General features: G+C 35.2%; 2 protein-coding genes across 4 annotated transcripts in view; one reads left to right on the top strand and one right to left on the bottom strand.

Annotated features, from left to right (window-relative positions):
* The window catches only part of itgb4 (integrin, beta 4), a 61,230-nt gene extending 42,073 nt beyond the window's left edge, over nt 1-19,157 (top strand). For 2 of the 3 annotated variants that reach the window (XM_056463971.1, XM_056463970.1), the window contains exons 34-42: nt 1,672-1,836; nt 4,139-4,300; nt 4,557-4,670; nt 7,234-7,383; nt 9,739-9,927; nt 11,227-11,382; nt 13,646-13,807; nt 13,925-14,038; nt 15,896-19,157. In XM_056463971.1, coding sequence (XP_056319946.1) covers nt 1,672-1,836; nt 4,139-4,300; nt 4,557-4,670; nt 7,234-7,383; nt 9,739-9,927; nt 11,227-11,382; nt 13,646-13,807; nt 13,925-14,038; nt 15,896-16,035 — 1,352 coding nt within the window. In that variant the 3' untranslated portion in view covers nt 16,036-19,157. The remainder of the gene's footprint in view (nt 1-1,671; nt 1,837-4,138; nt 4,301-4,556; nt 4,671-7,233; nt 7,384-9,738; nt 9,928-11,226; nt 11,383-13,645; nt 13,808-13,924; nt 14,039-15,895) is intronic. The other variant, XM_056463972.1, reaches the window with a different exon arrangement.
* Nucleotides 18,428-24,788, bottom strand: part of zgc:194990 (uncharacterized protein LOC568410 homolog) — a 28,074-nt gene continuing 21,713 nt past the window's right edge. Inside the window, exon 10 of the mRNA XM_056463973.1 lies at nt 18,428-23,843. Coding sequence (XP_056319948.1) covers nt 23,284-23,843 — 560 coding nt within the window. The 3' untranslated portion in view covers nt 18,428-23,283. The remainder of the gene's footprint in view (nt 23,844-24,788) is intronic.

Here is a 24,788-nt window from a genome sequence, read left to right as displayed (position 1 = left end):
AAGTTCATAAAATGCTGAATATCATCTTGGATATCAACTTGTATGCTTAACGGTATTTCAGGCATGAGGGTTACACAGCTAACACAACTCAACCAAGACTTTTTTTTCTTTATTGGTTAATTATAGGTTATTTTCGAAATTATCCCATGAACGAACACGGATAAACTATAGACTATCTTATGTGTTGATTCTTTTTAGGTTTCATTAGTCACACATTTCCTGTGCCGTGTAGAGAACTTCGAGGGCAGGTGCTCGAAGTTAAGAGCCAGGGGGGTGATCACGAAAAGAAGGACAGGGTGGATTGGGGGTGTGTGATTGATATTGATATCGTGAAGTGAAGTGAAGAGCGGGGGTGTAAAAACCTTTCGGGGAGCAGGTGCTCGAAGTGAAGAACAGTGGGGGGAAAGGTGGGGATTTTTTCTACAAGAGGTAGGAGGTAGGAAGGATTTCTTAATTTCTATTACACCTATGAGTTTTACCTGGTCACCATCTGTGAGGTTGCCCTCTGCTGTTGAGTATGAATGAAACAAATTACATGTAATAGTTTAGCACTCATATATAATGGCACTGAATTGTGTGTCATGTTATCTATATTGAATTGTTATTTTTTTACATATTATAAATATTAACAGGGCGTCATGGTGGCTCAGTGGTAATCACCGGCGCCTCAAAGCAAGAAGGTCGCTGGTTCAATGCCCAGTTGTCATTTCTGTGTGGAGTTTGTTCTCCTCGTCTTTGTATGGGTTTCCTCCGGGTGCCCTGGTTTCCCCCACAGTCCAAACACATGCGGTATAAGTGAATTGGGTTAACCAAATTGGCCTTAGTGTGTTAGTGCGTGTGTGAATGTGAGAGTTATTGGGTGTTTCCCAGTACTGTGTTGCAGCTGGAAGGGCATCCGCTGTGTAAAACATATGCTGGAATAGCTGGCAGGTCATTCCGCTGTGACGACCTCTGATAAATCAGAGACTAAGCCAAAAGAAAATGAATGAATGAATGAAGATAAAAAATAATAATATATTGCTATACAATTATCAGCATTTAGCCACATCTCCTTACATGTTTTATAAAGTCATACAGTTTCAGAGTCATTAGGCTGAGTAAATTTTGACAGTTCATTTTTGGGGTGAATTAACTTGAGCGTAGACAGCCCACACATCCTCTGCCTTGCTTGCTTCCCCACATGATAACCGAAGGCTCACGCTGGAAGCATGTCCAGCTAGTCGGTTCGGACCTGGATCTGCGTAAAGTGTCCTGGAAACTGCCTGCTGACATCATCCCCCACCGCCTGAGCCCAGCCACGGATGCCAGCGATAATCTTGCCCAGACCCTGGCACAAGGTGAAGACCTGTCCCTGGCAGACTGCATGCCATCTAGACCCAACGTCAACCCACTGCTGTGCTATCAAACCCGCTTGAGTGCTAATTTGCATCACCAGTCTGAGGGTGCTAATTTGCGTCAAATCTCTTGCTTAATGTAGATTGCTGATTGCATATTGCATATTGTTTCTTTTTTTCTGATTTGCAAGGCTTTCAGCAGTTTGGGTCTGTTGATGGGATTGCGTCCTCTGGACCGAAGTTCAAAGCGCTAATCTGGAGCGCTAACTTCAATTATGAATGAACTGATTTCGGCATGCTAGTTCATGATGTTGTTGTTTCTCTCGTGTCTTTGCAGATCAATTTGTAAATGGAAAGTGGGAACAGAATTTCTTGTTCCCAGGAGGAGGAAGTGGTTCCCTGTCCCGCAACATCAGCTCTTCCTCAACCACGTATGGCCATTCCACGCCGCGCACCAATGTGACCAACAGCAGCACCACCACAACATACATCTCTGGCAAAGGTATCAGAATAACACATGAGTTCATTTTAACATTATAATTTATAATAATTGCACAGTATTATTAATTACACCACATAATTGAGGATTTTTTGGACAAAACATCAGTTGCGACAATCCTTGAATCAGGCTACGCCCTGATCAGTGGAGGTAAAGATTATGCCCAAAATTGCATAAATTACAAAATTGAAAGCTGCAAAAAAATTTCAAGTGCATGTCCAGCCTCAGATATCTTTACTTAAAACTCTAATATGTAAAAAAACTAAAACAATACCTGGCTTTAAGTGATTTCTAGATGTTATTCAGAATCAGAATCAAAATCAGAAGGTATCGCCAGGTATGCTTACACATATGAGGAATTTGTTTTCGTGACAGAAGTATCCACAGTGTTACAGAATGACAGTGACAGGACAAAGACAGAAATTAAAGGAATAAGAATATACAATTTTTCCCAGAGATGGGTTGCAGCTGGAAGGGCATCCGCTGCGTAAAACATGTGCTGGATAAGTTGGCGGTTCATTCCGCTGGTTCATTCAAGCCGAAAAGAAAATGAATAAATGAATGAATGAATGAATGAACATACAATTTTGCCAAATGTATGAACAATATATTACTAGATACAATACTGTATGTATAGCTATATTATGTGCAAATAAAACGTTAACTATGTGTGTTGTTAAATAAATAGGTGCATGTTCTGTTCTCTGTATGTATAGGTGTATGTGTACGCCTATCCAAGGTTAATAATAACTTGACTTCTAGTTGATCATTTGGTATCAGAAGTGGCTTATATGAAAGGCAAAGGCCTCTAGATTATGCTTATTTTACCAAAATAAAATATGATCATGTCTTGATTTTTAATTATTTAATTAGGACAGTAAGGTCTGACTTTGCTTAGACAAAAGTCTTGTCACTTAACAGAAATAATGTACAGTATAGAATATAAAGTCATGGTGCAGTGGAAAAAGCATTAATATTGTGTATGACTCCCATGAGCTTGGAGGACTGCATCCATACATCTCTGCAATGACTCAAATAACTTACTAATAAAATCATCTGGAATGGCAAAGAAAGCGTTCTTGCAGGACTCTCAGAGTTCATCAAGATTCTTTGGATTCATCTTCAATGCCTCCTCCTTCATCTTACCCCAGACATGCTCAATAACGTTTATGTCTGGTGATTGGGCTGACCAAGTGGTCTCACACCCCAATACTGAATGTAACCCCTAACCATGATTTTTCCTTCACCAAACTTGACTGATTTTTGTGAGAATCTTGGGTCCATGTGGGTTCCAATAAGTCTTCTGTAGTATTTGTGATGATTGGAATCAAGTCAAGTTGGTATTTGTTGCTTTTACAACTGGGATCGACAGTTGTCAAGTAGTGTAGGTTCTAGAAATGTATGCAAATGTGTGCATATTTATGTAGATAATACATATTCAACCATAACATTTCATAAATATAATTTTTTTTAAATATAATTAATTTGAAAGGTTTGTCACCTTTTATTGAGACAGGATAGTCGAGGACAGACAGAAAAGCTTTGGGAGCGGAGAGAGGGGAAGGATTGTGCTATATGTCGGCGCACTTAACCAGTCGGCTATTGGTGCCAAAACATTTCATAACTTTTAAACAATTCTTTTTTTCATATAAAATGGATGTTATGTTGATCTATGCCAGTCCTCCAGTGCTGTCTTGCATTAAAATTGAAAATTAGAAGTTTTTTTCCATAAATCTAAGCCCTTATTACACCAAAGCAATGCAGATTAAACATTAAAAGTACCATGACACATAGCAAACTGATATTTGTGGGAATCGAATGATAAGAAAATACAGTCTGTTACACAAACTTGGAAATTTTTTACTTGGAAAGAAAGCACAGATGCCACTTTTCATCTTGTATTTTCTTTCTGTCTGTATTCATTTCAGAAAGGAGTAGGACTAAATAATATCCTTTAGACCAGGGGTGTCCAAACTCAGTCCTGGAGGGTCGGTGTCCTGCATAGTTTAGCTCCAATTTCCTTTAACACATCTGCCTGAAAGTTTCTAGTATACCTACAAAGAGCCTGATTAGCTGGTTCAGGTGTGTTTAATTGGGGTTGGAACTAAAATAATAGTTTGAACACCCCTGCTTTAGACCATCTATGTTTGGGTTCTACAGAAATCAGAAAATTGTCTTGGATCAACAGTTAATAATTGATGGCAGAAAGGGGCTTGTGATTCATCCTTTGATTCACTTTATATGCTTCAAATGCAGTTGTTAAATCAATTGGCTCATTTGTCATTCATTGTTGTTTTATAATCAGGAGGCTCAACTACTCACAGATATGATTTAAGAGATGGTGGACTTCTCAAAGAAGACGTGATCCTGAGAAAACGCTCTGAAAACAGGCATTACACAGACGGTGATGGTGTGAGGGATTCGATCGTAATGGGAAACCTGTCTAGTGGACTTTTGGACAATTTAGGTAACGTGAGCTTGATAGATCTGCCTCCACATAATTTCAAAACCAATTAAATTCGATGTAATGCCTGGCAAGGTGCAGCTTTTGGCAAGAATCCTCGGCTGACTCTCGCTTCATCCCCGCTCTTCTTTTTCTCCTCCTCCTTCTTCTCCCATTTGTCTTTTCTCTACACATTTTTCCCCTGCTGTTTTCTCGTCATGCGACGGCTGCCTGCCAACCCTTTCCCTCCACACCCTCCCGTGGCTTGGCTGCCTCTCAGGGGTCTCTAGCTTCAGCCAGACTACATCTACCAGCTACAGTTTGAGCTCCAGAGCTCGTACTCAGTCTGAAGATATCAACGATGCACTGCTGAACCTGGATAGTGTTCTTCAGGGTGAGTGAACCCGGAAACAACCACCAGTGCGTCATGGGAGGCTACTTTGAAACTAGATAAAAAAAAAAAAGCTGTCAATGTAAAGACATCATATTATATATAAAAGTTTTAGTAAACGTTCAGTATAATACATTGTTTGCTCACACTTTATTTTGATGGTCCGTTTGTTGAATTTAAGTTACATAGCAACTACATGCCAACTAATTCTCATTAGATTATAAGTAGATTATAAGTGGACTGTTAGGTTGGGGTTAGGGTTAGTGTAAGTTTACATGTTCTTGCAAAGCTTCTTACAGTCAGTTAAATGTCTGTTGAAGGAGCAGCATCAACAGCAATTAAGCAGACAGTCAACTAATACTCAAATTGAACATCAAAATAAAGTGTTACCCATTTTTTTTTACTATAAAAAGGACATTGAGAAGGACATTGAGAATCTCAGACAGCGTTAAATATTATTATTTAGATTTAGATCTTAATTAAACACATATAATATAATATAATATAATATAATATAATATAATATAATATAATATAATATAATATAATATAATATAATATAATATAATATAATATAATATAATATATTATATTATGGCAGTTGCCAAAGGTGAATAAATGAATATTTTATTATGTTATATTATTATAAATGTGCCATACTCTATTAAATTTATATAAATACATATATTGCATTTTAATAATGATGGTCTTCAATTTTTTTAAACTCCTTAATATGTGTATATATATTTGGCAATAGAAGATTGAGATAATCAGATCAGATCAGTTTTAAACATAATTATTTATTAGTTTTAATTTAATCAAATTGATGCATTCACCAGATATCTTTATTTTAAAAACAATTTTAATACAATTTTTCATGTTTAATTAAAGGTGCAGTAGGTGATCTGCCAAAATGCTAACAGGTTAGAATAAGTAGACAACCCACTAGACTAGATCATGTCATTCGTCAGTTAGAAAACTTTACAGTAATTTATAATACTGCAATTCTGCAACAATTATATCTAGCACGCTTTCAGTTGTGTAGCAAGCAAAACTTGTCATAATGGTCTCACTCTCTCATGCACGTTGTCCTAAAGTAACTACTGTATGCTTAGTGGTTGGCCAGTGGCATGCAGGAATTACACTTATTGCTAAGCCATACTTACATGGAATTTCAGACCGAATATTCAGAGTAGCGGTAAACAATATAGCGAGCGCGTCACAGGTTGTCATTGTTCACAAATGAACCAATGTGAATGTAAAATCAACTTCACCTCAGTAAAGCAGGCTAGGTGGAATAGCGCTGTTTACTGATGTTTTGTTGTTAAACTAAATAAAAATCTACATTATCAATGCTGTAAAAAGTCTCTTATGAAACTGAAAAGTCACGTCAATGTTTCGCCGGAAGATTTCAGTGGCTGAACAACACTTCTCTGCATATAACCTATTCCTAACACAACAAAATCTGCATTATCTTTGCGTAACTAAAATAGTTAAAATATAACATTACCTGTCTAAAAGAATTACTTCAGCCATGGTGTCATCCTTCCTCCATCGTGTATAAGTACCTCTAATATTTGATTCAGGATTCAAAAAATTTTTGATTCAGCATTTGTTTTTACCGCTGTGATTGTCTCATCTGCACATGAACGCGCGGCGCGTGTACAAGCAAATGGCGGATCTGTGTGAACAGAGATGCCCCTTCTACAAATCTACATTTGCTGACAGACAGTTTGGGCTACTTATCAGAATTATGGGAATTATTGGCCCGACATTATTTAATTGGATGAACATTTTTTAGTCTTATGTCTTACCCAGAAAATAAAAATACATATAAATACATTTAGATCATTTACTTTAATCAGTACTATTGGAATGTGAAGAGACTTTCAACCAGCACAACAAGAAATGTTTCTGAAGACAATCACCTTCTGCATCTTTAATATTTTAAATGTGAATGCTAAATACATATATGGTACTTTTTTAATTACATTATGTTTAAATCTACATTTATCACACTTGATTTTGACTATTATAGGATATTCAGTTATTATAAGCTAAAATCATCATTCGGTATGTATCAATTTATCAGTTTACCAAGAAATTAATTACAGTAAAAGTTGCTGAATCATCGTACCAACAATATTTAATCTAGGGAAAAAAACACTGAGGATAAAAGCATTAAAATTGCTTAAAAATTATATTAACTAAAAATGTTCATCATTTTTTAAAATAAACACATTTAAAAACATTTATAAGAACATATATTATTATTGTCTTAGTTCACTTGGCAAGAACAAAATACAGTTTATTAAAAAATACTTGTAAACATTAGCTTGTCACTGGGAAAGTATCTGTAAAAAAAAAAACAGCTGAGCTACTGTCAAACTACTGAAATATGTAGGAAGTTTGTAGCGTCTCTGCTTTTACTTACAGACTGACACACCTCAGCCAATTCCCCGCTGTTTTCCCAATGCTGAACCAATCAAGCAATTTGTGGCTGCAAAATTAAATGTGTGTGTTCTGCGGTTTGACATTGTGCCTTGTGAACTGCTCGTGCCCTCAGACTCGCGCTTCACCCCGGGTGTTCCCGAGACTCCCAGCAGACTGGTGTTTTCAGCTCTGGGCCCCACGGCTCTCAAAGTGAGCTGGCAGGAGCCGCACTGCGAGTCCGATGTACTGGGATACTGCGTCCTTTACCAGCTCATCAATGGAGGTGATGCATCTCTTCTCATTCACACATGCCAGAATTGGTCAATGTTAACATCAAACTGTTTTCGACACTATGGGTAAACGTCTGTGTTAAATGAAAACTTCTGTTTGTTAGTGCACACTGTTATTCTTTTGGTGAACATGTTAATCCACAAAAACAATTGTGTTGGTAAGCTTCAATCAAAGTCTGGCCATTTTCTTCCACATTTGGAGTGAGGGTCCTTCTGTTTGTTTGTTTGTTTGTTTGTTTGTTTGTTTGTTTGTTTGTTTGTTTGTTTGTTTGTTTGTTTGTTTGTTTGTTTGTTTGTTTGTTTGTTTGTTTGGTTGGTTGGTTGGTTGGTTGGTTGTTTGGTTGGTTGGTTGGTTGGTTGGTTGTTCGTTTGTTTGTTAGACTTATTTAATTCCAAAGGGAAATTCACGTCACAGCAGAGCTCCATACTAAAAATAGATATAATAAGTTACATATATATAAAAACAATAATAAAATTACATTCCTTAGTTTCAAACAACGCAAAGACACTAGTCCATATCTAATAACCATTACAATAATTCAGCATAATTCATCTAGTATGACTTTGGTTATATAATCCGATCACTGTTGGTAAAAATGAGTTCTTGTATCTATCTCTGTAACACCAGGGTTGATTTAATCTTGCACTAAAAAAGCTTGCACCTTTTTATAAGCTTATTTCATTTGACATGAGTTTGACGTCTTCAGCCATTACTGTTAGTTTGCTCTGACCAATTCAGACCAGTTACTGAAATGTCCCAACCAATAAATCAAAATAAAGTTATTCTCCGTCAACTCAAGTCAACCAAGTCAAGTTCGCTAAAAGTTCACCGTAATACTATTAACCAAGGCAGTGCAATAATTAAAATTCAGTTTTGATTTTGGCCTCTATGATTATGAAAAACTATAATCAGGATGAAACTGATATAAAATCATGTAAATTGACTTTTGCAGCATGGAAAGTAATTGTTATTTGTGTAACATAATGTGTGCTGATATATGTCCCCACCAATGTCCAGATGTGTGTATATATATATATATATATATATATATATATATATATATATATATATATATATATATATATATATATATATATATATATATATGTATGTGTATATATATATGTATGTATATATATATATATATATATATATATATATATATATATATATATATATATATATATATATATATATATATATATATATATATATATATATATATATATATATATATGCATTTATATATGCATATATATATATATATATATATATATATATATATATATATATGCATTTATATATGCATATATATATATATATATATATATATATATATATATATATATATGCATTTATATATGCATATATATATATATATATAAAACAAGAGACCAATTGACAGTTCTTAGTATCCCTGGATTTATTAGATATGGGTTTGTGTAAAATGTTTTTTAACCTATGATTAGAACATTTCTTCCAAATTTCAAATAAAAATATTGTTATTTAGAGCTTTACATTGTGAGCTCTACATGTGACGTGGTACCGGGACACAAAATAATATTTTCCATGTAGAAATATATTGATGAAAACATATCTGCTCGCCTTGCAGAAACAGTTTCTAAAATAAAGAATTTCGCATAACGGCAACGCATGAAATTTCTATTTTAGAAACCATTTCTATTTCTGCACCATATCAGCTGAACAACAGCATAAACTACTACGACAAGGATCACCTCAGGTACAGATTATGGGCTTTGTTCAGCGTTAAATGCTCCCAATGTGAGTTAAAATATCATTTTATATGACATTTATTGCCATGCTACTGAAAACAGCAGCAGATAGTTTTCCTTAGATCTTGAAAATAAAATAATAAGCAGACGGTTTGAAAATTAAATTCAGAACTGTGGGTGTAAACAACAACATCAGTCACTCAGTAGCCAATTAATAATGTTAAAAAGGTTAAATATGTATTATCAGATTAAAAGCCTTTATACCATTTCATTGGGAGATGCCATTACTGGTATTTAAATGTTTCTGTCATGTCTCATCACTTTTGGTGCAGACAGCCAAATTGCTTGTTGCTGTAATCGTGTGTTGTTGGTATACAGTGTTAGACCTTTTTTCTGTCAGAAAATGAAGATCAGAATAATAAATTTTCGATGTTTTTTTGCGATATATATATATATATATATATATATATATATATATATATATATATATATATATATATATATATATATAATTGTAAATAATACATTTACAAAGTATTAAGAGGACAACAATAAAATAGGTTTGTTGTTTATTGATTTTTATTTCATTGTATTGTATTGTGTTTGTCTTTTAGGTGAAGTGAAGCGTATCGAGGTAAACAATCCTGCTCAGAACTCAGTGCTGGTTCAGGATCTCCTGCCTAACCAGTCCTACATTTTCAAAGTGAAAGCACAGAGTCGAGAGGGCTGGGGTCCCGAGAGAGAGGGTGTCATTACCATCGAATCCAATGTCGACCCCAAGAGTCCACTGAGCCCAGTGCCCGGTGAGAGGAACACACTGCACAAACACAGTTCTTTCATGTATCTGATTTTAAAGATTTTTAGAGTTTTTTAAGTTAAATAAAAGCCAAATCTTTTGCCACAAATTACCAATATCAATTACAATACATGTTTTAAAGGCTATTCTCTTAAAATAATTAGTTTTCTTTTGCACGGAGGCTTAAATCTGCACCTCATTGGCTCTTGAATAAGAAGGTTTTAATCATATCTGTATTATGAAGGGTTATAGAGATATATGTTGATATGTAATTTGCCTGATTAGACAAAAAACTGTAAAAATACATAAATAATTTAACGAATCTCCCAAAATCCATCTGTAAAACCTTTTGTCTCTATGTCAAAAATGAATAATTAAAAAAACAAGAATGTTAAACCCGACTACATCCAATATTCAGTTTTTTGTGCTAGACATTTATTAGGGCTGAATGATTACGATAACAGAATGAAAGAATAATTTTCTTTAAGAAAAACTGACCCCAAACTATTGACAGGTAGTGTGTATTTGACCAGGAGCCACAGAACGTTTGTGATTTGTAGAGTCACTGCAAAATTTAACCATAATAGAGTGAAAGTATCATTAGTGTAACAAAGATGAATTGTATTTAATTCTACGGTGAAGACTTTACAGTGTTATTTTACATTTGCACTGAAAAAAATGCTTTTCTTATAATTTTTGTAATCAATTTTTGTATCAAACCAGAAACAATATCATTTTACTTCCCTCATTGGTAGATTATTTAGCTTGTTTGAAAAATTGCTTAATTTTGACATATTATTTTAGAAAAAACAAAACATTATTTTTACTTATTAGACTTAAAATTTTACTTAAAATTGAGATATTTTTAAAAAATTCCATTCTGATAATTCAAATGACCTGTTCCTGAATACTGTTAGACTCTTGAGGAAAAACATCAAATATAGCTATTCAAACCATCTGGTGAAATAGTATTCATATCGCAATATATATTGCAGCATTTTGGAAATCCAATATCGTGCAACCTTAACATTTATGCAAATTGGTGCACATTTAATGAAATAGTGCCTCATTTGCATATTTAAATGTAACATTTTAGAACATTTTGACTTGTATTACAAAAATGTTTTTAATTCCTATTGTAATCAGTCAACTGGGAAAGTGAGGTGATAACTATTTTACTCTATTATACCCTGTTTAGCAGCAGTGTGTTGTCTTAACTGTTGTCAGCAGGGGCAGCTTTCATGAAATCTTCAACCCACATTATCATTAAATTATTCTTAAACATATTCTCATGCACGTTCTTCAGGGTCTCCGTTCACTCTCAGCACTCCCAGCGCTCCAGGACCTCTGATCTTCACAGCGTTGAGCCCAGATACACTGCAGCTGAGCTGGGAGAAACCCCGAAAACCCAACGGAGACATCCTGGGATACGTGGTGACCTGCGAACAGCTGCACGGCGGAGGTCAGACACCATCCTGCCTTTAAGTTTCATTTGATACATGCAGCAGTTTCTGTAAAGGATTTTCTGGTTAAATGCAATATTATCAATGTGCAATATTTAGTTTATTATAATATTGTTATTGTTGTTTTAACTATGTGCGTGTCATTCAATTAGCAGCAAATGAAAACATGGCTATTACAGTAGGATGACGTAAAAATGACACTTTAATTAAAGCAAAAAATATCCCTGCTATATTTTTTTACATCAATTTCTATATATACAGTACTTTCCAAAGGTTTTAGGCCAACATTAAATACTGATGGTATAATGGATATATGTGACCCTTGCCACAAAACCAGTCATAAGTACATTTTTGTCATTTTTTTTTAAAGGTTAAGAGTTAGAGTTTTATTATTTTGGTTTAATTCTTTAAGACATGTGAAAGACAATGTTGGAGAAGCTGTTTGTCTTGGTTTGAGCTGCAGTTCCACCAGTGTTGTTAGCAGTATTGTCTGAAATTATGCAATAGTAAATGTTGAAACAGTACAGATTATGTCATTCCTTCTGGAACGGCCTTCTGTGGTAAAATTTTTCATTTTCAGCATGATAATGATCCGCTAATTGCAGTGAAATCCTATTTGGAGAAAGAAAACAGCTGATGAATCACAGATAGTCATGAAATGGCCTCCACAGGGCCCAGACCTGAATATTACAGAGGCTGTACGAGATCACCTGGACAGAAGAAGAAAGATATAACACCCTGGTTTATACTTTTGCATTGAGTAATCGGCGTGACGCACGGCGCATACCTCTGTGTGCTGTTTGTGTTGCTCTGCAATAACACTTCCGATACGCTAGATGGCAGGTTTTTATATTCCTCTATGATGAGTTTCTTTGCAGGTGTTTTGTTTCTTTGTAACCGCAGTAGCTAAAACTCGCTCATTAAGAGGCGGGAACCGGGGGACGTGCAACAAATTTAACCATAAGGCAAACACAAAAGCAAAACTTTCCACCTTGAGCTCCTTTACGGGATTTGACACTTGTAAACACTTGCTCCAACGGGTTCGCGCAACTTTTGGTCCCGCCCACACTCGTCAGTGCTATCTAAGCTTAACAATCACACATGCTGCGTCCCAATCCGCATACTATGCGTCCTAAATAATATTTGTCAATAGAATTAGTATGTCCTAAACCATAGTATGTTAAAAAGAGTATGCCAAAGGTTCCCTGATGGTTTGCTATTTCTGGTAAAAAATTGAAGTGTAGAACCGCCCATACTCTAACGGCTGATTTTGCCCACAGTACATTGCGCGTTGGACATGAATGCTATTAGAACTACAAAAGTGAAAATTGTAAAGTGTAAATAAACTACAAACATGATGGACGCGCGAGACCAACCATCAAGTAGAGAGGCTTCGGTAAAGATGTTTGAATGACTGTTAGTCAATATCTAGCCCACTGGAAAATATTTAAATCGTATTATCTGTTATATTTCATCTACAACAACAATACTGAACTTATATAAACATGCGTTTGGACGTCAAAACATCTGAATGCATAATTACCCAAAGACCTGAGGGGATTTCTCTGCATGAAAGACTCGTGAATGGGAGATTAACCTGCTGGTGCTTCTCCAATGAGGTAGGAAATTAAATACAACAGAAATGTGAATGGTGTGTGGATGATTGACAGGGGGCATAACTAAGCAACACAACGATCTGTTAAAGAGGAAGTAGTATGTCCTAAAGCTTGCATACTTTTCTCTTGCACACTCGAAAGTATAAACTTTTCCATCACAACAAAAGTACATACTTTTAGGGTGTAGTATAAGTATGCGAATTGGGACGCAGCAACAGCTTGCGCTATGCGTCGTTGCGACATGTTGTTACATTTTTTGAGAGGTGCGCGTCAGCATCGCTGTCAGCCACGGTGAGGGCTATGCTACCCGGAGCATATGCGTGTGCTTGACGCAGAAGTATAAATCAGCCTTAAACCTAAAGAACAACTTTAGAAAGTGCTAAAAGAAGCCTCAAATCGCTTGAGCCATTGATTTTAATGAACCATCCATAAAGACGCTTGCTTGCTTGGCTTCCAAATAAGTCTGGCGTTTTGAACAAATTCAGTGAATCACTCATTCAGACAGGGACTTGCCAGGCAGTTTTAGTGTCATATACTGTATGTTTATCTATGACAGCACACTTCGCTGAATATTGCTTTATTATCCTTATCAGAGAAACCTCCCAAAATATTGACATTCATTTTTTTGTGCTTTGAATTTGTACAGGAGATCTTCGCTCCTTCCAGGTGAATGGCAATGCGGCCACTTCATTGACTGTCTCTGACCTGAAAGAAAACATGCCATACAAATTCAAAGTTCAAGCTCAGACCACGCAGGGCTTTGGCCCGGAGCGAGAGGGAATCATCACCATCGAGTCCCAAGACGGAGGTTTGTGACTTTTTATGATCCAGTCAAATCTCAAAGATCTTTATATCACAGTGTACTTTGAGGAAATGGTCGATGATGAAGTATGCTTGCTGAAGCCTGTTTTCTGGTCGTCCTCAGGCTCCATGTCCCAGTACAGCAGTCAGTCGGTCACAAAGAGAGAGGTGTTCAATCTGCCCACAGAAATCACACACACTTCACACACCATGTTCTCAGAGCCCTTTGTTTCTTCAGGTAAAAACACACGCTCCACATCTCCCTGAGTTTTAATCCTATTCAACTCTGGCATTTTGTTTCAGTGGTCCTCGTACAATGTTGAATGTTATTTTATAATGTATAAAATTATCAATAAATATTACAGAAATATGAAAAAAAATGTTAATTAAAATATAACGGTTAATATAAAAAAAAAACAGTTAAAAGGTAATATAACCTTGAAGATATTAAATCATTTTGATTAACACATTTTGTTTATTTATAACACATTAATACATATTTTTTAATTTTTTAAATTATTATTACATATTATTATTATTATTTTTATTTTATTTATAATTTTTAGATTTTTATTAATCTTTTTATAATGTATTTATATTGCTAATAAAAATAACAAATTTGGTACAGTTATTTTTATAAATTTTGTTGAATACAGTGTTGCTTAAAAGAAACAAATTTTTAAAAATAATTTTAATTTGAATAAGTTTAATACTGTCAAGTTATTATTTTTTTTTAAGTTTGCAATACAAAATGCACCACAGGACCACAAAAAGTTTTTTTTCATAATTTTTTATAAAACGAAACGAAAAAAATGTTGATATTTGAACCTATACTGATTATTCATATTGGCTCAGTACTGAGTGATAAATTATAACTGCTGTTACTACCTATATTAATGTAGTATTAAATAATTATTTATAAATTCTCCTTCGGCTTAGTCCCTTATTTATTAGGGGTCACCACAGCAGAATGAACCGCCAACTAGGGATGCCTGATGTGAAACTGATGTTTCGACAGTGTTAAGATCTTGAAGCACAAGTGTTTTGAAACACTGCACTGAAGCATGATCCGAAACACCCAGGCCACATGACTAAGGTGATTCGAAACACCCAGTTCATGTGACTAAAGTGTTTCGAAACACCAGGTCACGTGACTACATCGATTCAAAGCATCAGTCATTTTGGAAGCGTTTGAAACGCTTCCAAAATGACCGATGCTTAGAATCGATGTAAAGACCTGGTGAATCTGCGTTTGGCTGATAGAGTCGTTAAAAAAAACATCTCATGTAGGATAATGGACTGTGCATGTGCTCAGAGTAACTGTGCTGCAAATGGCCCAAGTTCGAATCCTGGCTTACAAATACTCTGAAGTTATGACTTGATGCATTTTAATAGTTACTTTTTTTATAACCAAAACAAGTCATATTCATTCACAGTGTTTATTTGGATGTCAGACCAACGTTAAAACAAAACACATTACAAGAACAGAGCATTTAAAAACTAACATCTATAGCTGCATCACCCTGGATTCAAACCCATTATCTCAGTATGCTAGTCTTGAACTCTTACCGCTTTACTAAATCTCTTGGAACCTCAACTCTGCAACGTTGGGTTTAATACCTCAATTTGCTGAACTGTTTCTTTGCTGTTAGCAAATACATAAAATTACCTCTAGGTGTCACTGTAGAGACTGGTTTTGAAACGTTTCGAAGCTTCCACACATTTGCTTCGAGCTGGTCCAGCCAAGACTCGAACCAGTGGCCTTCTTGCTGTGAGGCGACAGTGCTAACCACTGAGCCACCATGGTGCCCTAAATAATACATTTTTTACTAATAATTGATATCATTTAGTGACTGGTGTTTTTCACAACAAAAAATAAATAATAATGAAATATTGTAATTTACCTTACAGTTTTGTACCGTTGTCTTTTTGTACAGTTTTTTCCTCCTTTGGTTTCATTGTGCATAATGCTTTAAAAAGTTAGCCATTGAACTTATTGATTAATATTTATTGTTTTATTATTATTATTATTATTATTATTATACATTTTTTATTCTTTGTAATGTATCTAATGTGTTTGTATTTGTGTTTGTAGATGGTATGATGATGATGTCGAGCAGGCAGATCACAGAGTCAGGCGGCTCCATGACGCGGCAGGTGGAGATGGTACAGAGAGGAGTGATGTCCAGCAGCACCGTCACCAAGAGACTGGAGAGACAGTACTACGAGGCCTGAAAACAGAGCTCCTGCAGTCTCACGAACACCAAACCCTTCAAGCCTTGATCATATGTGGAATGTAAAGACTTAATTAAACCTTTGAGTGTTATTTCATCCCTTCCAAACAGGTATTTGTTGAAACTTACTTGTGGCATCAAACCATGTTTTCCTACAGAGTGTAGAAGTCGAGTTCTGGAAGTAAAAACAAAACTCTTTTTCTCCATAGGGGAACTGATAAACCTTTTAAAGGGACAGTTCACACAAAACTGAAAATTCTGTCATCGTTTACTCACACTTCTCTAGAAGATATTTCGAAGAATGTTGGAAGCCATTGATCATTGACTTCCATAGTATTTGTTTTTTATACTATGGATGCCAGTGCTTACCGGTTTCCAACATTCATCAAAATATCTTCTTTGTGTTCAACAGAAAAAAACAAACTCATAAAGGTTTGGAACCAATTTAGGGTGAGGTAAATGGTGAGAATTATTATTTTGAGTGAACTATCCCTTTAAATCAGACCATTTTACCCCTCTGAGGTTTTATGTGCTTTTTGTTGATCTCGTCATATTTATTCACCCTACTTTTCAAACAATTGTTTAATGGCAGATTTTAAAACTACATTACCCATGATTCTATTCAGGAAATTAGCCAATCAGAGAGCGTTATCAAGCAGAGTTCACCAAAAGTGCTGTTTAGCACCGCCCAATCACAGCAATGCTAATTATCATTCTTAAAATACTAAAATGTTTATGTATATATGCACAATTGTTTATTGACAGAATTCAAATTACATTACCCACAATTCTGTTCAGAAAATTAGCCAATCAGTGAGCATTTTCAAGCAGAGTACACCAAAAGAGCTGTTTAGCACCGCCCAATCACAGCAATGCTAATTATCATTCTTAAAATACTAAAATGTTTATGTATATATGCACAATTGTTTAATGACAGAATTCAAACTACATTACCCACAATTCTATTCAGAAAATTATCCAATCAGTGAGCATTATCAAGCAGAATACACCAAGAGAGCGGTTTAGCACTGCCCACTCACAGCAATGCTAAATATCATTCTTAAAATAGTAAAATGTTTATGTATATATGCACAATTACATGAAATATGTTGTTTCTGAAGACGCAAACAACAACTTGAGTGAATAGTAATTTCTCTGCCATTTTTAGTTCGACCCTGCACTGTAAAAATTATTGCTGCTTTAATTCTTTTAGATGAATCAAATAAATATTTGTGTTTATCTCAACTCGCATCAATCAAACTGACAAAAAATATTAAGTTTTGTATTACTCCAAAAACAGTTAAAAGGCACCTATTTTACCCCTTTTTCCAGATTTAATATGTCTTTTGTGTCTCCACAATGTGTCTGTAAAGTTTCAGCTCAAAACACCCATCAGATTATTTATTATAGCTTTCAGAATATTGGAAGTTTCTGCTCTAAACACAATGTAGCTGTATTTGTTGCCTGTGCCTTTATTGCTAGTTCTCCCCGCCCACCATCCTCAAGTGCCTGTCAGAGTGTGCCTCGATCTCTGGCTCAGCTGTGTCAGATAAACAGTACAGTGACAGACATAAAGCAGATCTCACGTAACGTTTGTGAGAAATACTACAGTAAGAATTTCCCAATGATTATTTGATGTATTTGTGGAGTTAATTCAAGCCTTTCTGCAATGGTGAGTCACACACAATTACGTTACAAAGTTCAAGCACATACACACACACACACGTTAACATGCACTGCTTTAATGATATCCATTATGTTAATGTACAAAATAAACCTGATTTAACGTCAACAAACCGGGATTGAAGCATATTTTATAAATGTAGTACTCACACGGCTGTGATGATAAAGATGGTAAAATCACTGTAATTGATTACAAACATGAACTGTTTTAAATATGTTTTAATCTTATAAAACTCATTCTTGATCACATTTGATGATGATTGATGATCACAGCCAACTGAACAGATCTTTTAATCCCGGTTGATTTGCGCACGTCCTGTCTTGTTGATATGATTATATGCGTTACTGCAGAGACATGTTAATATGTGGCTGTCAATCAAATTGGTGGGCGGGGAAACTGCACTCCTACGTAACGTTGTGGTCAAAATGGGTGGGATTTGCATCCTATTAAAGTGTCAGGAAATTTAAAAAAAGAGACTTACTATCTTTATATCACCCAATATGACAGTGGACACTATACCTACACACAGTTCTGTCCAAACAGCTTCCAAAAGATGATTTTCATCATTGGTGCCTTTTAAAGTAACATAAAAATATCGAATATCATGACTTTTGTCAAGTAATTTTTTTGCAGTGCGTCATTGTAGTAATTTCCCTAACAAAAGAGAAATTTTACCTTAGAGTTTTGTCACTTTGCCTTTTTTGTGTGCTTTTCTTTCCTGCAAAGCAAAGTTTGGTTGGCTTCATGGTTTATAATGCTTAAAGACTTTGGAAATCTCTTTTGGAAAACTGAATTGGAAAACTACTTCCAGAACCAGCATTGCTGAAAAAGTGTGGGCACTTATCTACTCTAGGTTTTTTTCTTCTGTTGCTTATTTTGAATGTCAGATTTCATATCATGATGTTTATATCGTTGATGTTAAGTTGTATCAAGTTTCTCTTAGAATGTATTTTTCACATTAAATATGCAATGCCTCTTGATTTAAACCATATACTTCCAGATGCTCATTAGTATTTGTCCTCTTCAATCAAAAACTGAACTTCTAAAAGGTTGCGTAAAAAATGTTGCAACATGAGTGCATGCATATGGACTCGATTCTTAAGACTGTAAATACGTTACTGAGGTTTTGTTATTTTATTGCCTGGTTGCAAGATGTGCTTATGTAACTCCAGGCCTGTTTTTCCAGATGACTTAAAATTTGCCAGGTTTGTACACGATTGGCCACTTGGAAACGAGCACCAATCTCACACCTATGTTCATTTATACAGCTTTTTAAAATAATCTGTATGATACTTTTTACTTGTGGGGAGTTTTTTAGATTTTTTTTACACTAAAATAGCATTTCATCATCGTATTCAAGCAGAATTATGTAGTGCGCAAGACTTTTCACTGCATATCAGTTCACCACACTTAATAAAACAATAAATCCTCTTACCGCAGTCGAGTCTTTGTGTGTCTACTTTGTTTATTAGAAACAGATTTAGGTGCAATCAAGTGTTTTTAAGACACTGCGACCTACTGAAATGCTGTACGTTGAGTAATGTACTACTTACTAACAGTAACTTCTACAAACAAACATGTAGATGAATATGACTACATTCAATATTTGCTCAAATTTCATGAAAAATAGTATTGCATTCAGGGTGTCGATGAATATATTTGGGTTTAGCTGTGCACATCAAATAATACAAAAATATGCATATACAGTATATGGGTAAATATTGGGAAAAAGAACAATCACAAGTGTGCAAATGAATCAGATTTCAGTATGAAAGATTACAATAAGAATTTTGAAAATTAAACATTGTTTCAAAGGAGACTTTCAAAGTAAAATAAAAAAATAACCCAGCAAAACAGTCAAAATATATATGTTAAGCATCTGTGTGTGAATTAATTGCATGAATATTGTGACTAAAACACAAATGCATTGCCAGTGTTCATGCATCAGTCAGTTTGAGTAAACAAGCCCTTTGTAGAAAGCATTTTAGTAGCTGCACATTAAAAAGGCTGTCAGTTTTAGTGTTTAAATAATTCCCCAAATCGTAGATTAATATGCATAGACAAATGTCATTAGCAGGTTGAGTTGCTCGGCATGTAAACGCTGCATCTCTTTATTGCTACACATAAGCTTTTTTTTTTTTTGCTATTATAGTTTTTTTTTTTTATTATATCTTCGGTTTTAATTTTAAAACAAGATTTCAAATTTTGCAAAGAATTTTGGAAAAAATGTAAAGAACACTTGAAAATTCACAGAAGAACATCATTTAGTTTCATTTTGTAAAGTATTTTCTTCCAAATTTGAAATGAAAATGTAAATTACTTAACTTTTTTGAGCAGTTAAATAAAAACATATTTTTAAGTTTTTAACAGGAATAGTTTTGACAAAACAATATGAATCTTTTAACTTCAGAAGGGTTAAGAAATCAATGTTTCATGGAATTTGTCATTTACATTATCTAGGGGAAAACACTGACAATATTTTATTTGAAATATGGAAGAAACATGATCAAAAATACTGTAAAAAAAAAAAAAAAAGCAGTTGAAATCAGAATTATTAAACCCCCTTTGAATTTTTTTCTCTTTTTTAAATATTTCCCAAATGATGTTTAAAAGACCAAGGAAATTTTCACAGTATGTCTGATAATATATTTCTTTTCTGGAGAAAGTCTTATTTGTTTTATTTCGGCTAGAATAAAAACAGTTTTAAATTTTTAAAAAACCATTTTATGGTTAAAATTATTAGCCCCTTTAAGCTTTTTTTTTATCAATAGTCTATAGAACAAACCATCATTATACAATAACTTGCCTAATTACCCTAACCTGCCTAGTTAACCTAATTAACCTAGTTAAGCCTTTAAATGTCACTTTAAACTGTATAGAAGTGTCTTGAAAAATATCTAGTCAAATATTTTTTACTGTCATCATGGCAAAGATAAAGCAAATCAGTTATTAGAACTGAGTTATTAAAACTATTATGTTTAGAAATGTGCTGAAACAATCTTTGTTCTCTCTGTTAAACCAAAATTGGGGAAATAAATAGACAGGGGGCTAATAATTTAGGGGGCTAATAATTCTGACTTCAACTGTAAATATTAATATTTTACTCAAAATAATATCTAATAAATCCAAAGAAATGTTCAAGTGGCCTCAGTTTTTTTCTATTGAACAAGGGAAGATTTTTGCATCTAATAAGGCAGAGCCTCAGAGCTACACCTACCTTTTTACAACTATCTAAAAGCCAAAAACCATTGGTGTTTACCAGCTGAAATAGTTTTTTGCAAATTTCAAACTCCAAAAAAACAATTGCAAACAATTATTATTATTATTATTATTATTATTATTATTTTAAATATCATCCCATCTGTTGATTTGCTTGAAGTACATGATTGCATTTCACATGAATTATCAGTCTAAATAAAGTTGAACACACCTACTGGCTCAACCAATGACACGAGTTTTAGGTGGGACTATCAGTTCATCAGACCAGTCACAAACTGTTTGGGTTTTAAAACTCCGTTCCGATTACTAGCAGTGCAGAAAACAAAGCTATCCTAAATAATCTTGCTTTCTGTTAGCTGTGCACATTAAACAATATTTTAAAAAATGCACATATATGGGTAAATATTGGAAAACAGAACAATCAAGTGTGCAAATGAATCAGATTTCAGTATGAAAAATTACGACAATTTTGAAAATTTAACATTCAAAGGAGTTTTTCCAACTAAAATAACCCAGCAAAACAGTCAAATTATATATGTGTGTTAAGCAGCTGTTGGTGAATTAATTGCATGAATATTGTGACTAAAGCAAAAACGCATTCTCAGTGCTCATGCATCATTTAGTACGAGGAAACAAGCCCTTTGTAGAAAGCATTTTATTAGCTGCACAATGAAAAAGCTGTCAGTTTTAGTGTTCAAATATTCCTCGAGTCCCAGATTAATATGCATGGACAAATCCATCATCTGCAGGTGGACTACTTCAGCGTATCAACACTGCAGTTTAATTTTAAAACAAGATTTCAAATTTTGGAAAACAGATTGGAAAAATATTGAGAATACAGAAAAATTCAAACCCAGGCTCATTCTGAAAACGTATTGCTATGTACATTTCTGGAGAGTGCCAAATACATCCCAGGAGCTATGTTTTTGTTTTCGCGAATCCACCAGAGGCCACTGTGTACGCTTTTTGAGATCTCAAATTTCTCTCGTGAGTGTCCTTCGGCCCTGCTGTTCTTGCGTAAATCCACCAGAGGCCGCTGTTGACTGACTGACTGACTAAATAACTGACTGACCGATTGACTGACCCACCCTCCTCCTTTCCTAAACCCAATTAATAGTGTTTTCAAAAGCACCGATTGACCTGCCTAACCACCCACCCACTTCCACACCCCATTTTTACCACGTTTTCAGATTTTACCGTCATTTATTTTATGGCTTCTGTTTTTGTTTTACCCGCTTTCTGGAACCGTTTTTTGCCAGACTCGAACCCCGTCGTCGTGATCAACTCCTCTGTGTCTCAAGTCCGCCAACATACACGGCAAGCTACTGGACAAACGGAAAGATATTACATCATACCGCCCCATAGCGTTCATTTTACAGACAAAATGCAGTCATACGTACTTCTTGCTACATAATATGCTATCTCCAGAAATTTATATGGGGCTACATTTTCAGAATGAGCCTATGTTGGAAAATTCTCAGTCTCATTGTAAAATGTCATTTGGTTTCATTCTGCAAATTATTTTCTTACAAATTAAAAATAAAAAAAAATATAGCTGATAAAAAAAAACATTTGCTGTTAAATGATAAAAATATATTTGTAAGTTTTTATCAGGATTTTTTAAACAATATTAATGTTTTAATGTAAGAACGGTTAAGAAATAAATATTTCATGGAAATTGTGATTTTGTAATTTACATATTCTGGGGGGAAAACTTTTTATTTATTGCTTTTTATTTGAAATATGGAAGAAATGCAATCAGATCTTTGTAGAAAAAACGAAACAAATAAATATAAACATATTAGCCAAAACCATATCTAATAAATCCAAAGAAATGTTCGAGTGGTCTGTTTATTTATTTTTTTCAATTGAACAGAGGAAATTTAACTAGAGAAGATTTTTGTGTCTAAAAAGCCTCAGAACCACGCCTACTTATTACATAAAAGCCACAATCCAATGGTAGTTCAATGGTGTTTACCAGCTGAAACAAACATTTCTGCAAGTTTCCAACTCCTAAAACCAACTGCAAACTAATTAAAAATGTGCCTTTTACGCTTGAAGTATATGATAGCATTTCGCATGCACTAGCAGTGTGAATAAAGGTAAACACACCTGCTACTGGTTCAACCAATGACATGAGTTTTGGGCGGGACTATCTGTTTATCAGACCAATCACAAACGTTTTTTGGTTTTAAAACTCCTTTCCGATTACTAGCGGTGCAGAAAATAAGCTATTCTAAAAATAAAAAAAATAATTCAAAAATATTATCTATGCATCCTTCAAACTATTTATGTTTTTGTAAGCATTGATCAAATACTGCATGAATTTTCCCAAATAAGTGCGCATTAGCAGAACAGACACTGGCCCTTGCAGAGACACGGCTCCCTCAGATCTGCAGGCCGGATCACCATCTCGCGCACCATCTCCACCGTCCCGAACACTGGATAAAGCTTCTCTGTGAACTTCTGGCTGTACGTGTAGATGTGCGCCCTCTTCTGGATGTCGTAGAAGGACAGCTGCCCCTCCTCATAGTCCAGGTAAACCCCCACCCGGCGCGGGATGAGCGTGGGGGGTAAGGGTGTTGTAGGTGCGGTCAGGGCTTTGAGCTCAGAGCCCCTCTCCAGCCGGAGGGTCAGATACCCGCTCTGAGTGTTCAGCGGCCTGTATCCCTTGCAGAGGGCTGATTCTTTGGCCACACCGAGGCGCCAGTCACGGTCGCCCACATGAACCTCCCAGTAGTGCCGTCCCGAGGAGAAGCCCTGCGAGGCCAAGCAGCACCACCAGCCGTCGAATCGGCGCAAGTTGCAGGGGACGGGACGACGCTCCAGCCCGCACTGCAGACGCTTGCAGTCCTCAGATATTAGCAGAGAAGGGTTAGCCGTCTCTGGGTCAAACGACACCTCCACTGGAGGAAGAGGGTGGTCATACAGTTGGGTTAGGTGTATCTTGGAAGTTTTTCAAGAAATAAAAGTTGTTGTTGTGCTAAAAAGGTGCCAGGTACATTGACTTTGGGTATAATAATTATGTCATGAGAGGTTTTACAATGTCATTATGATGTCCGGATAGGTAGTACTGTTTACCAATAGGTATTGTGATGTCACAATGGCATTATGATATTGTTATGGTTATTGTGATGCCATAATGGCATTGTAATTTCATGGTTAGTGGGATTTCATCAAGTACATGTTCCTCTATTAACATCTATTTTTCAAACAGCCGATCAAAATAAAAGGATAAGTTTACAGTTTGTGTTAAAGGGCTAGTCCAGACTGTATTTTTAAGGCTTGGTTGTGTTTATAAGATGCAAAGCAATGAGTGCTCATGCTTCACTTGTAGAAAATCACGGTATGTTTTCATATCTTACTGATTATATACAGCTACTCAGCTAACATGAAAACCACTGTCATATTTCCTAGTTCTTCCTAAAAGCCCGCCCTCAAGAGGCTCTGATTGGTCAGCTAACATAATCTGCTGTCATTTGCGAATCAGCTTCACGTCACGTCTTCACGTTGCGCTGTGTAGAATACTTGTAGCCTGAAACGCTTGTGATCTCACTAGCCCGGATGTATTATTTTGTAGTACCTAAATTCGTTTGTTGTAGGGTTTGCTAAGCTACGTAACTCTAAAAACCAAAGTCTCCCTTTGCATTGAACTTTGAACATATTACATTCAGAGATGTTGTTTATGTTCACACAGCTACATTAATGATATCGTAGTGGACCACCCCTTAAGTTTAGGCTTACAGTTTGCATTATGTGCTTCAACATGATTGTTATCCAACTATTATTTCCCTCTGATTTTGGAAACAATTTATATTTAGGGTTGGGTTTAGGGGTAGGGATATATATAT

The sequence above is a fragment of the Danio aesculapii genome, chromosome 8 (assembly GCF_903798145.1).
Source record: "Danio aesculapii chromosome 8, fDanAes4.1, whole genome shotgun sequence".
NCBI classification, from domain to species: domain Eukaryota; kingdom Metazoa; phylum Chordata; class Actinopteri; order Cypriniformes; family Danionidae; genus Danio; species Danio aesculapii.
This window is presented reverse-complemented; position numbering and strand designations above follow the sequence as displayed.